The following is an 18,671-nucleotide window of genomic DNA, read 5'->3' on the forward strand; positions in this document are numbered from 1 at the left end:
GTAAAACCTGATGATATCAAACACGACGAACACTCACGTAGAGTCACCAGATCTATCGAACTTTAGGATGTTAACCCTCAACCAATTTGCTACATCTCTACATCGATTATTTTCCACGGGCGGGGCCCTCTATCTATAACGGTTAATCAGGGACTGGACCTACAGTTTAAACTCGGATCGACCCTGGGACCTTTTGATTGCAAACTGATTGATTGAGATGCTGTTTTAAGTACAGTTTATGGACAGCAAAGTTAATTGGGACTGGACCTACAGTTTCGAGTCGGACCCGAACCACTTGTAACTCCACAGAGTATCGACTCCGAAACTTTCTTGATTGCAAATCAATAACATTACTACTACATCATTGGGGGACCCCATCAAAAATATTGGAAAATATAATAAAATAAGGACTGGACCTACAGTTTCAAGTCGGATCCGAACCACTTATGCCTCCACAGAGTATCGACCTCGGGACCCTTTGATTCCAAAGCAATAACATTATCACTACATAATTCGGGAGACCCTATGAAGGTAATGAAAAATATATTAAAATCGGGACTGGACCTACAGTTTCAAGCCGGATCCGAACCACTTGTGCCTTTACAGAGTATCGATCTCGGGACCCTTTGATTCCAAACAGATTGATTGATTGAGATGCTGTTTTAAGTTCACTTTATGGTCAGAAAAGCTAATTGGGACTGGGCCTACAGTATAAAGTTGGATCCGAAACACTTGTGCCTCCACACGGTATCGACCCTCTCTGGGGCCAGTTTGGTTCCAAACAAATAATATTACCACTACATCATTCGGGAGGCCCTATAAAGGTAATGGAAGATATATTAAATATTGTTTTTATTTATATTTGTAAATTCCTCGCGATATTTCTTCACGGTGGTAAATACGAAGTGGACCCCCGCGTTGCAAATTTTAGCGGCGCTCTCGTATAATAAAACACCTTAGCATCATCCTGAACATGCATAGCCACGAAAATTTTGCTCAGCCCTGTTATTAAACGTGCTCTGCACAATCCCCAACTATCCAAGATTACGAACATGGCTCGTTTTTATTTTACCTCTGTTTTAATAGGTTTTCACTAAGCGACAGTGAAAATATACGGGTGACTACTAAAAAATCTGTATTTTTATCCAAGATTGAAGTGTACTATACTATCGAGTTTATAAAGAAATTTTGTTTGTAATTAAATATGAGTAATTTTTGGAGAAAAAGTTTATTAAATTTATAAAATTAGATCCACTTTAAATGTGTAACCTCTCGTACTGTACATCAACTGTAATTTTGAGTACAATTTAAACAATATCTCAAATAGAATTTTTATCCTTGTTTCAATATTATCGAAAATTAACTATTAAATAATGTGAAGGATGATAATTTTTGTATCAGTATAAAACATAATTCAAATACAAATTAATTTACAAGGGTATAATTTTGTTTACAGATAAAACATCTCATCTGCAATCAACACAGGATGTTATCTGTGAAATTGAGGAGTATATAGGGCATAATAATAATAACAGGGAGGAGGAGGTTCTATCAAAACAAAATGGGGTAGTTATAAGTAATCCTATGAATTCTGATGAATCTCCATCTCAGTGTATACATGCATTTAGTGACATCCGGGGTAGTCGGTCTGAACAAAAACCGGATATGTCAGACGACAGTTTATGTACACAGAAGTTATTCAATGACATCAGCGAATATGTAGGATCCCCACTATATATTCAACAACCAACCACACCTCAAAGTCTGAGTAATGTTACCAATGGACCGATTATACAGGTTGAGAAAAAAAAGGGGGGAGAGCCCGACAACTTAGTGACTAAAGTGGTTACAATTTCGGGAGAGAGTAACAATACAAGTACTGGAGAAAATTATGGAATAACAGCTTCTTACAAAAATATATTGCTCAGTCTTAACTCTGGGTGGTGTGGTGAAGAGAACTATGGAGCAGAAACTCCAACAGGGAAAAATGAGTATAATTTAGATGCTTTGACGGAAGAAGTTGTGGATATGATTTCTGGTGTTATTAGGAAGAATAATGAAATAACAATGGAGGAATTTATTAGTAACGCGTTAAGACGACCGATGGACAGCGAGGTGATTTCACTTAGAAATGAATTGGAGATGTTAGGTTCCGATGTTGTTAGGGGGAACAATGAAATGACAATGGAGGAATTTATTAGCAATGCGTTAAGGCGACCGATGGACAACGAGGTGATTTCACTCAGGAATGAATTGGAGATGTTAGGGACTATAAATTATGTGCAAGAAGGATGTGGATCAAAAGGGGAAATTCCTGGAAATGATGGTTCGAGTGGTTCCTCGGAAAAATGTTCCACAAGTAATGTTCCTAGGAACGAGGGTATGTTTGCGGTGTTTGGTGATTTTGAACGGCATTATAAAAAGTTCAACCTTGAAGGTCGCCAAATAAATGTTCGTCTGCTTCCAGTCCCTGACAATACAAACCCGCTTAACTGGATCCATGACGGACTAAACCAGATTATAGAATATTTAACCCAAAACATAGATGAAAATGATCATGTTGGTTTAACAATAAGAAATATTAATTCTCCAAGGGACCCATTCTGGCTTAGTTTCCGGTTAGGAAGTGAACTCGACGGGGATGTAGTATGGGAGAGCCTTGAAAGAGTAATGCAGAGCAACGCTACTTTTCTCGCATCTGACCAACTGGTTTTCCATCTCCACCGTGTCCGACTACCCTCAGGCACAGGTCGTTTTAAGAGAGGGTTGGATAGTATTGAGGAAGTTTGCAGAAGACGTTCGGGTATAATTTCCATTACAAACAAAGATTACATGTGTCTTCCTCGTGCACTTGTTGTAGCAAGGGGATATGCATGTTTGCCAGGACACAACGAACGAAAGAAGTATCGAATGGGTGGTCCAATTGTTCGAACCGAGGCTCTACAATTATGTCGAGATGCAGGGGTAGATATCACCAAGAAAGGATGCAGTATTCAGGAGCTGCAAAAGTTTCAAGCTGTTATGCCTCAGTACAGAATTGTTGTATACGGAGATCTTGGCGGAGATAATATTATATTTGAAGGGAGTACTGAAAAGTCCAGAAAACCTCTGTTTCTTCTGCATAATAATGATCATTATAATGTTATAACTTCCTTGACATCGGCGTTTTCTTGCAGCTACTATTGCGAGCATTGTAAGAAAAAATTCGGCTCTGTAACAGAACATAAAGATTGTCTGGGAAAATGCAATAAATGTTTTACATCTCATGAAATGTCTAATGAGTTAAGAAAGTGCCTTGAATGTAATCGAGACTTCCATGGTGCTGAGTGCTTTGAAAATCATAGGAAAAAACCTAAAAATGGAAAAAGTATATGCATGAAAATTTCCCAATGTCCCTCTTGTCTGAAAGTTATATTCATGGCTAAGAGAAAAACCCAACATGTTTGTGGGGAGATATTTTGCAGAACTTGTAAGAGACATTATCCAAGTGGTCATCAGTGTTACATACAGAAATCTACACCACCGCAAGATAAGAAGCCATTTATTTTAATTTTTTACGATCTAGAGTGTACTCAAGATACTCAATTTGATGGTTATGCCGATAGAAATGAACATCAACCAAACCTCTGTGTCATACAGCAAGTATGTAATAATTGTATATTCAATTCAGACGTGTCTGTCTCCTGCAGTACTTGTGGCAATAGGCAGCACATATTCAGCAATTCACCAGTTGAAGAAATGTTGTCTTACATCAAAAACCTACCACACAAATTTAATATTTTCTGCATATGCCATAATATGAGGGGATACGATGGTCATTTCCTCCTCAGAACAATGATCACAAAATTCAATGTCTACCCGGAGATCATAATGAATGGGTCAAAAATTTTGTTGATGCAGACAGGTTACATTAAATTCCTCGATTCATTGAATTTTCTTCCTATGCCACTTGCAAGTTTACCGAAAGCATTCGACCTACCACCTGAAAAGAAGAAAGGATTTTACCCTCATCTTTTTAACCAATCTGTTAATAGATCTTACAGAGGTGAACTACCTGATATGGAATATTACTCCCCCGATCAAATGGATCCAAAAATGAGAGAGGATTTTCTGAAGTGGTACAGAGAACAGAAGAATAATAATTATGTGTTTGACGCTGAACAAGAGTTGATAGAGTATTGCATAAGTGATGTGGAAATACTGCGATTAGCTTGTCTGAAATTCAGGGAGTCTTTCTACGCAGAAACTGGGATTGATGTGTGGAGGGAAGGAGTCACAATATCCGGAGTGTGTAATCTATTATTCCGGAGGAAATTCTTGAAGGATAAGTCTATAGGAATAATACCTCCCAATGGTTACCGGTGGGCTGACAAGCAATCAGTAGGGGCTGTTGAATGGCTCGTTTACGAAGAGATGAGAAGAAGTGTTGTTATTCAACATGCTGGAAGGGGGCTCGAAAGTAAAATTGCAGGTCTCAAAGTTGACGGGTTTTACAAAGATGAGGATGGGAAAGGACATATACTTCAGTATCACGGATGTTATTTCCATTCTTGTGAGAGGTGTATGTTAAACAAAACAGGTCAAGCTAGTACAGAAGATGGTGATACAGTCGACACTAGAAGAGAAAGAACAAAAAGAGTTACAGAGCGTTTGGAGAAAAGTGGTAATAAAGTGGAGATTATGTGGGAATGTGACTGGATAAAACTGAAAAATGAAAATCCTGAAATTAAGAAGTATGTAGAAAAACATCCAATAACACAAAGGAAAATCCTTAACCCGCGTAGCAGTTTAACGGGTGGACGTACAAATGCTACCAAACTGTATTATAAAGCTACTAGTAGAGAAAAGATTGGTTATATCGATGTTTGTTCTCTGTATCCATTTGTCTGCAAGTATGGCAAATTCCCTCTTGGACACCCTAAAATGTATCTGGGAGATGACTGCCCACCTATTGAACAAGTGGAAGGACTTGTATTATGTTCTGTTCTACCACCTCGTGATCTTTATCACCCTGTCTTGCCTGTTAAGATGGATGGCAAATTATTTTTTGCGTTATGTAGATCTTGTGCAGAAGAAAAGAATCAGAAGGACTGTACGCACACTAATCAAGAAAGACTGTTTACAGGGACCTGGGTTGCTGACGAGTTAAGAAAAGCTGTGAGTCAAGGATACCAGATAATATAGATGTTTGAAGTATGGCAATACGAGGTGACCACTTACGACCCAGAAAGTAGAGAAGGTGGATTATTTGTTGGTTATATCAACAAATTCCTGAAAATAAAGCAGGAAGCGAGCGGCTGGCCTTCAAGATGTGAAACAGAAGAAGATAAACAAAGTTTTATTCAAGATTACCATGAAAAAGAGGGGATATTGCTGGAGTACAACAAAATAGAGAATAACCCTGGTAAACGAAGCCTTGCCAAATTAATGCTTAACAGTTTTTGGGGCAAATTTGGACAACGACCGAATCTTCCCAAGACGTCAATAATATCCCAACCTTCCGAACTTTATGACAAACTAACCAGTCCATCTGTAAGTGTGAACTCTTTACTACCTATTGATGAGAATGCGGTAGTTGTGAATTGGGAACATGTGGACGAGGCTGTTGAAGAGTTACACACAGTAAATGTAGTCATTGCCGCATATACTACAGCTGGGGCGAGACTACACCTTTACAAATACTTAGAAGAATTAAAGGAGAGAGTAATATACTACGATACAGATAGTGTAATTTTCAGTACAAAAACTGGTGAAACTGAACCTGAAACAGGTGACTATCTTGGTCAGATGACAGATGAATTGGAAGTATATGGTAAAGGCAGTTATATAACAGAGTTTGTCTCTACAGGACCAAAGTCTTATGCTTTTAATGTCAGAAACCCTGTTACAGGAAATGAAACAAGTGTGTGCAAAGTAAAAGGAATAACTCTAAATCATGAGAACAGGAAAGTAATAAATATGTCATCACTAAAAGATTTGATTATTCACGAGACACCAGATATAACAGTCCACAATAGAAGAAAAATTTCCAGAACAAAAGATTTTAGGGTTTACAATAGACCAGAAAGTAAAGTTCTGAGGGTAGTTTACACAAAGAGGAGAATCATACATGATTTTGATACAGTACCGTTTGGTTACATTCATCCTGTAAAGAAAATACGTACGAAGTAAAATCACCAAGATACGGAAACAACTAAAACAAATTGTATTTACCTCTTATTTCCTGTAAATATCTTGATTATATGTAAATTTACTTACTTCAAACTATGGCACACACATGGACACATCCCTTCTCCATGATACTAGCTGGTCCTTCAGGATGCGGAAAATCAGTTTTTGTATCGCGGATTTTGTTACATCTTGAAAATTTAGTAAATGTAAAGTTCAACAATATTACCTGGTGTTATAGTGAATGGCAACCTCTGTATGAAAATATTTCACGTAATATTGAATTCCAGAAAGGACTACCTAACATGGACACATGTCAGTCAGAGGAAGGACCACATTTACTTATTCTTGACGATCTAATGAGAGAGGCTGATGGTAGAGTTGTCGATCTTTTCACAAAAGGTTGCCATCACAGAAATATAAGTACAATATTTCTAACACAAAACATATTTCACCAAGGAAAAGGACGCCGTGATATATCACTGAATTGTCATTACCTGGTCTACTTCAAGAATCCGAGAGATAAAGCTCAAATTTACCCTCTTTCGACTCAGATTTGCCCTGAGAATAAAAAGTTTATGTTGGATGTGTTTAAGGATGCTACTTCTCCACCTTATGGATATATTTTCTTTGACTTGAAACAGTCAACTCCAGAAAATCAACGGTACCTAACTTGCATCTTCCCTGACGACCCTTATAATTATGCCTATGTTCCCAAATAAGTAGATGTACATTTATAGAAGAACACCACTTTATCATCATGTCTCCCATGATCAGGAACGCTGAATTACTCCGCACACTATCGAAATGTAAACCCTCAGTCAGAAATATTATTCTTAAAAATGCAGATTCTAGCTTGGTGCAGGATATATGCGAGTGTGCACATAATACTTTAAAAGGCAATGTACCTTTAAAACCAGCTCAGAAAAAAAAATTAGCTCGTTACAAGCATATGCTAAGAAATCTCGTGAAACGAGGAATATCCTGGAAAAAAAAGAAGAAGTTTATAGTTCAGTCTGGAGGTTTTCTACCATATCTTATCGCTCCGATACTTAGTGGAATATTTTCAAGTCTCTTCAAATAATGGAACATGCAAGAAAAATGGTATTGCTACCTCATGATACTCTCCAAAAATTTTATTATCAGCAACACCGGACATCATCAATGTCAGAACTAGATAAAGAAATGGAAAAAATATTACAAAAGAAAAATATTTCTGATGTACAAAAATGGGATATGTACCAGCAAGTTTTGAGTAGGTACCTTCATTTTGCAAGAAATTTAAACAATCCTATTGAGCTTCCGTTAATTTCAAAAGAACATCAAGAACAGAAAAAAGAGGAAAATATGGAGTTACAGGAGAGAGAGATTTCTGATCCTGTTTATAATGATATTTTAGCTACCACACCTAAAAAATTTCATTATAAAGTAGAACTATTATATCGTCGACTAAAGAACAATAAAAATATAGAGTGGAATTCTAGTGGAGAAACCAGTATATACAATAAAAATATACAAGGAAGTAATATTGTCGATCTTGTCAGTGATATAGTGAGAAATCGCCAAAATAGTAACCCGAAAGGATATGAAAATTTCTCTGAATTATTAGCCGACTTGAACATTCCTCAAGAAGTTGTTGGTAATTCTCGACGTTGGGGGTTAATTCAGAAACTCAAAGGAAGAAAGCAGAAAGATGTGGCAGACACAGAAAAAAACGAGCAGCATGGGCATTGGTTAAGGTATTAAATATAGAATCATCTCAAGTTTACATTATTTCCTTAATATGGATTCAAGATTAAAGAACATATATTATGATGTCTCGAGTCCTGCTGGTTTCTCTACTGTAGATCGTCTGTGGAAAGGTGCCCTTAAGAAATATACAAAAAAGGAGATTCAGAAATGGATGGAGAGTCAAGAAAGTTACACATTACACAGACCACAACGGAAAGTATATCCAAGAGGTAGATATATTGTAAATAACATTGATGACTTGTGGCAGGCAGACCTTGTTGATTTGAGAAGTATAAGTTCACACAACGATCATTTTAGATTCGTCTTAACAGTTATAGACACATTCTCCAAATATGCATGGGCAGTCCCGATATTAAGCAAGACTAGTAGTAATATAGTCAGAGCATTCTATGATATTTTGGAACAAGCAAACGGAAGAAAACCAATCACCATACAGACCGATAAAGGATCGGAATTTATCAACGCATCTATTCAATCCTTTTTCAAAACTAACAGTATTCATCATTTTACTACAAAAAATCCAGATGTAAAGGCTAGTATTATTGAAAGATTCAACAGGACTCTCAAAGAGAAAATGTGGAAATATTTCACGGCAAAACATTCTTACCGTTATATTGATGATTTACCGAAAATGTTGACATCTTATAACAACACTAGACATAGAAGTATTAAAATGGCCCCTGTGGAAGTAAAACCTGGTAATATTCTTGAAGTATGGAGAAATCTCCGAAATATAAAACCATTAAAAGGCACAACAAAATCTAGAAACAAACCTCTAGAGAAAAATAACTACGTTAGGATTAGCAGAGAAAGTTTACCTTTTGAGAAAGGATATACCGGGAAATGGTCTAAGGAGATTTTCAAAATTAAAAATGTTGTTGGTCATACTCCGACAGTTTACAAAGTTGAAGATTTGAATAATGAAGATGTTGACGGGTTATTTTATCGTGAGGAAATCCAGAAAGTGCAACTCCCGAAAGAGTTTAATATTGATAAAATACTGAAGACAAGAGGGAAAGGCAGCAGAAGAAGATTATTTGTTAAGTGGAGCGGATATCCCTCATCGTTTAATACCTGGATACCTTTCTCGAGTTTAAGAAAACTAACATGAGATCTTCTTTCTACATAACCTTACCTAGCAACAGTTCGGTGGATATTTTTCCTATGAACACATTATGTAATTTTACAACAAAACTACCGAAAGAAATACAACTGAAGGGAGAATGGGAGGTTGCTGTCGTTGAGATTCATTATCCTAATTTTATGTATAATATAACAGAGAGACAGAACATAGTGTACTATAACCTGGACACAATTACACATAACTGGAAAAAAGTTAAAATACCAGCAGGCTATTACCAAGACATAGCACAAGTTGTAACCGCAATTCAAAGTACAAATGTTCCTTTCAGTATTTCGCTTTTAGATGATCGACATGTTCTTCTAAGAGCAAATACAGAGATATCTGATAATCAGAACGCAGAGCTATTATCCACAGAAGTAAGATTTTCTCCGAAACTAGCAACCCAGTTAGGGTTTGACCCATTCCATATAATCAAACTAGGTACTGATCAACGTGTTCATTCGTCATCACCTGCTAACTTATCACTTGGAGTACCTCAACATATGTTTATCTACTGTGACATTCTGGAGCACGAGATGGTTGGGGATTCCTTTGCACCACTTTTAAAAATAGTAGGTACTAATGTTCGTCATTTTATTTTTGGAAGTGATGCTAATATCGAGTTTCACTCTCTACAATATATACCCTTAATGAAGAAACAATTTGATACTATAGAAATAGATATTAGGGATAGCACAGGACAAAAAATACCATTCATATCTGGAGAGGTGTCATTAAAACTACATTTTAGACGCTCTGTGCAATAATGAATCCATATGAACATCATTACCATGTTCTTAGTGGTGGAGGTGTTTCAAACATATACCAAGGTTCACCATATCAAAGAGGTCACGGAATCGGTAGTTTCCTTGGAGGATTATTTAGATCAGTTCTCCCACTTATAACTAAAGGAGCAAAAGCTGTTGGAAAAGAGATGCTGACTACAGGAATCAATGTATTAGGTGATATTACACAGAATCAACCTATTAAACAATCATTGAAAACCAGACTTTCACAAGCAGGAGACCGATTAAAACGAAAAGCTGAAAGTAAAATAGAGACTATGGTCGGGTCTGGTAACAAAAGGAGAAAAATATCGAGTAGCAAATCAAAAAACAGACAAAGAACCCTTAAAAAAAATAAAAATACACAGCAGAAGAGAAAAGCAACAAAAAACAAGAAAAAAATACCCCAGAAGAGAAAAGTTGATTTGGATATATTCGGATAACAAATTTCGTGGATATTACACCCATAATGTGGCCCAACACTGTTTTATTACCCAGTTAGAATCTGATTGTTGAAGGGTGAGGTTGTCTCATATATGTCGTTTATAAGCAACCTCTCGTGTCAGTGTTCAAATTCAGAATTGGAGATATTCTCAATACCTCCAACGCAAACAAGTATCCAATCAGGTCAGTGGATTTCGTACAAACCATTAGCTTCGTTATCAGATGATGCTCCTGTTGAATTTACAGTACCTGGACATGGAGAAGATTATTTGGACCTTCCACACACATACCTCCATTTAAAAGTTAAAATATTCACTCTGGATAATACTCCTATAAATATCTCAGATAAAGTTGCTCCTACTAATAATTTTCTACATTCTCTATTCAACCAAGTAGATGTATTTCTAAATCAGAAACTTGTTACGTCACCTTCTCATACGTATTCATATAGAGCATACATCGAAAATCTACTAAACTACGGTCCTGCAGCAAAAGAATCCCATCTAACCTCATATTTATGGTACAAAGATACTCCAGGATATATGGATTCCTTAAATGGTGAAGAAAACAGAGGACTTCAGAAAAGAAGAAGTTTTATCACAAGCAATAAGGCTATCGATCTCATAGGCCATCTACACTGTGACATCTTCAACCTCGAACGTCTAGTTCTTAACAATATCGAAATGCGTGTCAAGTTAATTCGTGCTAAAGATGGTTTTGCACTTATGGCAGACAGCAACAACTTCAAGATTCACATTGAAGATGCCACATTATTTGTTAGAAAGGTATCCATTCACCCAACCATCAAGATAGCTCATTCCCGTGTGCTACAGAAGACAACTGCAAAGTATCCTATAAATCGGGTTCATATGAAGATCATTACCTTTCCTAGAGGTATTCTAAATAAAACTATCGACAACTTATTCCTGGGCCAAATTCCAAAACGTATCATTATAGGATTTGTTACTAATGCAGCATTCAACGGGGATTACACTAAAAATCCTTATAACTTTCATCATTTCAATATAAATTTTCTCTGCCTGTATGTAGACGGGAAACAAATTCCATCGAATCCCCTTCAACCGGATTTTCGGAATAACCTATTTGTCAGGTCGTATCAGACATTATTTGAAAATACTGGAATTCGATATTTAAATGATGGGAATGGAATCTCTAGAGAGGACTACGGTCAAGGATACACACTTTTTGCCTTTGACCTCACTCCCGACCTATCTGCTCATACATCAACACACTGGAACCTTCTACGACATGGAACAGTTCGCTTGGAGGTCCACTTCAACACAGCTTTAGCAGAGACAGTCAACGGTGTTGTCTACGGAGAGTTCCAAAATCTTTTTGAAGTAGATAAAGATCGAAATATCATCCTGGATTACGCAAGTTGAACAGATATAAGGTAAGTGTATACCATAGTTTATTTTATTTTATTTCAAAATGTTGTTCGCAGTAGTCGATATTCAAGGCTTTAATATAAATAAAACATTTATACCAAAAGAAGTAGCAATATATAGTGGTAATGGTAGCCACTCTTATCATTGGTTATTGAAGCCCCCATTCCCTGTAGATCATCTCTCTGCTGAAAATTTGAAATCCGTTCATTGGTTACAGAGAAATTTTCACGGTCTATCATGGTGTGATGGAGTTATTCCTTTTTATTATCTCAAGTATCTTCTAAAATACACACTTGCACCTTATGATTCAGTATTTTGTAAAGGAACTGAAAAATCTAATTTTCTATCACTTCTACTTGGTAGAACAGTTCAAGATCTGACTTTGTACGGTTGTCCTTCATTAAAATTATTTTCGAAGGATAACACCCCTCGTTGTTTTCATTCGGCACATTTAAGGTCAACCTTCTTCTGTTCTTTGTCAAATGCTTACAACCTTGCACAGTGGAAATATGAACACACTTCAACTACTTCTACCACTTCGACATCTTCACGATCATAAACATACAGGGGTATATCCCTCTGATATGCTTCCACTAACAGTATCTACACCTGCTGCGATAATTTTGAATACAGATCCCAGTAACAAACCAGGGACCCATTGGGTTGCTATATACATTGATATATCAAGAAATGGCGAATATTTTGATAGTTTCGGATTACCACCACAGATAGCCTCTGTACGAAATTTTCTTCAAAACAATACTATAAGTTTTTCATATAACACTGTACAACTTCAAGGTTTAAACAGTGATGTGTGTGGACATTATTGTTTATCCTATATCATACATCGATCTAGAGGAAGATCTCTTCAGACATTTGTTACTTATTTCACAAATAACCTATTACGGAATGATGAATATATCAAAAGAAAAACGTCGATTATAATAAATAGAAAAATCAAAACCTGCAGTTTTGTGCCTCCACAACTTCAGACATGTTTTGCAAGGTATATACATATTTATATATATCTCTGTCTTGTTCGTAAAGTATATAATTATTTTCTAATGATTTAAATCTATTAGCTAATTATCACATTTTTATCTTTTTAGGAGAGTATCCTGATGAGAGGGTCAGAACATAGAACAACCTAGAAGTGACATATGACATGTAATAATTCTTACTCGGACATAGAAGAAAAAGTAACAATTGAAGAATAATAAACCAAATCATCTGAATGCTACAAATTAAAAATGTGACACTGTGTGTGTGTGTGTTTGTGCGTGTGTGTGGGAGCCAGGATAAAAAACTATACTTGAACAATATGCAAAAATAGTTGTGTTTAAAGTCTGGAAATCTTCATATACTTTATATAAATTGAGAAACATTAAAATGTGGATACGATTTTTTTAAAATAAACGTATAAATAATATATTAACTGTAAATAATAATATTACTTGTACATTGTAAATTTATATATTTGGATAGCTATGTGATCATTGTTTCATTGTAAAATTGGTTATAATTATATAAAATGTGTAATAAATTTAGTACCGGTACTTTATAATTTGAAATATTTTCTATCATTTTTTTTAGTAACCCTAAGTGAAAAATTTGTAATAGTATAATCTTCAGATAATTAAATAGGGAATTTTAATTAATTAGTCTGCTAACGCAAATACGAAGTGGGCCCGCGCGTTGCAATTTCTAGCGTAGCTCTCGCACAATTCAAGCATTAAGAACTGTACGACTCCTACTCTGGAAAATGTCATCTCCACTACGTACATGATTTAGCAGCAACATTATAATATGTCACGGTGTTAAATACAAATGGACAAAAACACAAATTTTCAAATTCTGGTATATTTTATTAAAAACCTCCATTTTTGTTTTACATACATTTATTTTTACACACGTATTTCAGAACTTTTTTTTTTATCTTTCTACCTGAAATTGGTTAATATCTTTTATTGAAAACCACTAGTTCTTTCTTTCTTTTTTTTTTTTGTTACACACACACACATATCAGAACTTTTTCTACTTGAAATTAAAAAAGTCCGGCATCTCAACCGTTTTTGCACTTGCCAGCAACATAGGAGCTAACATGCCTATTGTCATTTCCTTGCAAAATTGTTCCACTTCAACCAGCAGCCTGTCTCCATCAATTCCAACACAGTCACCCCCAACCGTCTCCGAACACCATCCTTTATACTCCTCGATGAAATCAGGTTCGATACATCTGTGAATCGGGGAATCATCTCGACAAGCATCACATCTTTCAGCCACATTTTCTGCACATCGCGATAAGTATCTTCCGTACCACTCCGCCACAGGTTTCTCATTTCTCTCCAAAGTAACTACTGCGTAATCCACACAGGGGCGGAGGTTGATCAGACTTTCCCACCCCCTCTTGGTGAGACACACACATAAATTATAGCCAACATTGGGAACTGCTTCCAAACTCACCACCTTATTTCCATGGAAAGTCCAAAAACGAACGTTAAAGTTCACACCTAGTTTTATAGAAGATGGACGTTTTACACTGTTATTCTCGAAATATCCATCGATAACCACTTGTACATTCATCAAAGTGTTCCACTCGTCTACGTTCAATACTGCACCCTGTTGGCCCGATTTACAGACACGTACAAACGTAGCAAACTCTTTAGACGGGTCCAGGCCAACCACAACCTGCTTCGATGCACTAAAATTGTAACATACCTCCAATAATCCCTGCCGAATAGGTTCACTTGCAGTCTTAACGTTCTCCGTATCCTCCTCTGTTTTAACGCCTTCCTCCCCTTCATTCTCCTCCATTTGCTTGAAAAGTATCTTTCTCTTCACCTGCTTTCTGTCCTTTTCCTCTCCTTGGGGACGCTTCACTCCGCCTTTCTTTCCAATAAGTTTCATCGATGCAGAATTCATTGTCAATAAAACACCAAAGACCAACTAACTCCGTCTGCGACTTGTAAAGAACTGATGCTCAGACCACGTCTATTCCACATCGCCAACTCCATTATCAACTACGTCACAGTCCAAACAAAACTTGCTGGAACCTGTATCGAAACTTGACGTCACTACGAAAGTTCATTGACACCGTGACCTCAAAACAGCTCATCGATACAGACATTGTAGCAACATGCATGCAACGTCATAATAAGGTCATGACCTTCTACTCCAGTAAGATTTACTTAGGTCATGAAACGCTACTCTAATCTTATCACTGATTTCGTCACACCTAGCATATCACTAAACAAACAAAACTGACCCCCGCTTATCTTATCACTAAACAAACATTTTCGGCCCAAGTGCCTGATCTCTACTTGGGTCGAGTGCACGCTGGGTCAGAAACAAGCGCTGTGGTCTCATTGTAAGCTTTAAGGCTTGATTCACATCTACGCTCAAATCACTGTCGGCGCACGGTCAGGGGGTATCCACATTAGCGGTAAAGGTATGATCATCGTCAATGTAGTGTTGATTTTTTGACAGAGTACACTGATTTTTTTTTTACTTTATAAAATAAGATCCTGCCGATTGTACTAACTACAATGTTTTAAGATATTTTTGACGAGGGAATTGGCCGTTACAGTACTGGCGTTCGAAGCAAATGGCAAAGAAAACAGGATAAAAAGAATTGCGAAAGCGGAGAGCTTTTATTTGCACTTATAATGTGCAAAGCTGCAAATGGCAACAACGGTAAACATTACTTTGTCGGTCTAGGTTTGGCATAAAAATTCTCGGGATGATTATTTCATCGACACTGTTGATCATTTCTTTTATTCGAACGTTTCCGACACAACACGGCTAAATAATGTACAACTGCCATAACTCTTACAACAGCACGAAAAGCACGAAAAATCTCAAAGAAATCACAATTAAACACCTACGCACAAGCACTTCACAACGACAATGACGGCAGATGAAGACTTCCTTCTACCCCTAAAATCTGCAAGTAGACCGGTCTTCCCCTGTCCCTGTCTCTGCACGCCCTCGCCCTTCATTTGGGGATCTTCTCGTGAGCGGTGAGCTGTATATACTATATTCATGGCTTTATATATGTTTGCCAAACCATAAGGACACTCTTTTTTGTCTTGTTGAAACACTTTCCATCACACGGACGACTTTTCAAGCCTTCCTACTTACAGCTTAACCTACCTATATCCTGTCCCAGCTAACTGTGGAGCAAGGCAGCGCATAGCGTCAGAGAAGCGAGGGAAATCTATTGGCCAGAGCGAAGCAGCACATGCTGCTGGGAAGGCAGTCGCTTTCTCCCACTCCACGCAATTCCGTTCCTCTTACGTGTTCATTGGTGGAGCCGTCTTGCGTCACTACTTGCGCAGAGACTTGTTTTCGTTCGCCTGCTCCATAGCTAGCTGGGACAGAGTATAGACAAGAATCCTCCAGGTAAACTCGCGAACTGAAGTGTACAGTCATTTGTTTTCTCCTCTCGCTTCCCTCTCTCTCCTTTTGGCATTGCCTCGCAATTTGTCAACGCAGGAACACATGGTAAGAATGCAAGCAGCTGATTGCATCACCAATGTCCCTCTGCTCGCTTACGGCAACTGTAAGTCGTGTTGCTCTTTTCTGTATTGGTGGTGTGGCAGATGGTTCACGACAGTACAGTCGTTAGCCAGCATACACTAATTTGATCTACCCTTTTGAATGTTCACACAAAACCAATTGCTATGGTTTGGTTGTTCTTCGAAAATCTTTTCCACCGGCACTGCTCGTGGCCATGTTTCAATCGAAGATGCGGTTTTACAAAAACAAAAATGGATTAAAATCCAGAAATTTGAACTTACCCAAGACAGTAGATTTTTCATAAACTCAACTGTTTTTGATAAGCAACACGCCGTGAAGGCATTTAGAATATCCTCCATTTGTGGATGTGATGTGATCAGCAACATGCTCCAGTCACCGTTACCACCGTACATAGAACAGTAAATGCATAAGTCGAAACAAAAAAATGCATAAAGTCTGTGGATCAGACCAAATATTTAAGTGTATCATCGAGAAAGATGAAGGTATGCATAAAAAATGCACCAGTTTATGCATTAAAGTACAGTTTGACATAGAAAGGAATACCATAATGTGATGCACTATGGCATTACCAAAAAATGCATCTATTGATGTATTTCCGGTGCATGAAATAGATTTGATACTTTTAGTTTTCTGTGTGTGAACCCCAGAGCAACAACATGCAGGAACAGTGCTGGTAAAAATTCGCTTCTAATATCGTTGTTGTTATATTACTATCATAATTTGAACTGGACTTCTTGATTTCAACGTATATTTCAATTAACTTATTTTCCTTTACAACCTGATTTTTCTTAACGTTACAGTGAACTAACTTCCGTTATGTTCATCTTGATTCCCCAAAAAAGAGAGAATTTGTTACATTTCTTCCAATTCGAACACTGGACATGTGTAAACGTGTAGAATTTTTATGCATCTGAATGCTTTGGGAATTGGCATTTTTACTGCCAGCCCAAAGAGTTATGTCGGCGCAGCGTTCGATTCGGTCCAAGGACTTTTCATTTGCATTTAAATTCTCATTGCCGCGCTTTTGACTCAGTCCCGTGCAGCGTTTCCGCGAAACTTAAAATATATGGCAGGATAGATGTTGATAGGGATAAAAAGTGTGATGTAAAAATGGCCGAGAGTAGGGGATGGGAGGGCGGCAGCACGAGAAGTGATACAATCTCCAAACTCAGTCCATGCAAATGGAGGCATCCACTCCAGGAATGGATTTTCAGCCAGGCAGCCAGTGGTTCTCATATGACGTCAGACTATATGTTCTGTACGCCGTGAAAACCTTAACTGAAATTTTCTTGTTTCAGTTACATGTAGAGCAGTGTAAATGAATCGGGTATATCATCATGATTCTGACGTACAGTTTGTCACTACTTATTTTGCACTGATTGCCTTTTGAAGCAGTAATTATGCAATACGTTCGTGGATTTATTTGTTGTCACGCACTGTATTTGCGAAAGAGAAGTTGAAAGAAGTTGTATTCACTTGCGTCAACTTTCTAGTATGTACGCAACGCAAGTGCTGTAGAATGTGCCTATGACACGGCGAATCATCAATATATTTTACGGTAGAAGCAAAGGGAATTTTTACGGTGTGCTAGTTCTTGACTATTCGTCGTCTTGCATACATCTCTAAACTAAAAGTAAACTCCATAGCGCAACAGACCTCTTGAGAACCAAGGCCTGCCAAACGGGTGAGTCCCATCGCCGCTGTTTTCTGGCTTTCGAGACTGAGCCTGCTTCAAGAAGCTCCCAAAAAATTGCCCTCAGGGTGTCGCGTCAACAATGTAATGTTGGTCGTTCCCACCCGGAATCGAACCCTGTTCGAAGACTGTTTGCCGACTCTGGAACCCTATTACATCTCTAATTGTTGGATTGATTGATTGGGTTTATTTCACTTAGCTTTTCTGCCACTTTTCGCTAATCGCGAAGATGAGGGTGAACGATGATATGATGAAATTGATGATGGGACCCTCATAAAGAACACTAATGCCCGGGCCAGGATTTGAATCCGACACTCCTGGCGTCGCAGCGCGCTGTGATAACCACTACGCCACAGAGGTCGGCACTACACTCTGTCCCAGCTAGCTTTGGAGCAGGCGAACGAAAACAAGTCTATGCACAAGTAATGACGCGAAGCAGCTCCACCAATGAACAGGTCACACGTGAGAGGAACGGGATTGCCTGGAAGGGGGGAAAGCGATAGCAGTTACCAGCCTTCCCAGCAGCGTACACTGGTTCGCTCTGCCCACTCGATTCCTCCCGTCTGCTGTTATGCGCGGCCTTGCTCCAGACATAGGTGGGACATGGTATAATTGTTGAAAATAACGACATGGGTCTCATAACATATTCATGTTTAATGCTGTTGGGCCTTTAACAAGAAACCCAAAGGTCGAGAGGGTCCTCCCCGATGGCGCAGTGATAGCGTCGTTGCCTTGTAATCAAGGGGTCCCGGGTTCGA

The 18,671-nt window shown here is 37.9% G+C and overlaps 1 protein-coding gene across 1 annotated transcript; it reads left to right on the forward strand.

Moving 5' to 3' along the window:
* Positions 1–5,184: 5,184 nt before the first annotated feature.
* On the forward strand, positions 5,185–6,171 carry LOC145986994 (uncharacterized). Its single transcript, XM_083121457.1, has one exon. The coding sequence runs from the start codon at positions 5,185–5,187 to the stop codon at positions 6,169–6,171; it is 987 nt and encodes a 328-aa protein (XP_082977583.1).
* The last annotated feature ends 12,500 nt before the right edge of the window (positions 6,172–18,671 follow it).

Source organism: Lepisma saccharinum, chromosome 4 (genome assembly GCF_977018435.1).
Source record: "Lepisma saccharinum chromosome 4, izLepSacc3.1, whole genome shotgun sequence".
Classification (NCBI taxonomy): Eukaryota; Metazoa; Arthropoda; class Insecta; order Zygentoma; family Lepismatidae; genus Lepisma; species Lepisma saccharinum.

Excerpts from the sequence above, each read along its gene's own strand:
- LOC145986994 (XM_083121457.1), top strand. The coding sequence starts at position 5,185 with ATGTTTGAAGTATGGCAATACGAGGTGACCACTTACGACCCAGAAAGT.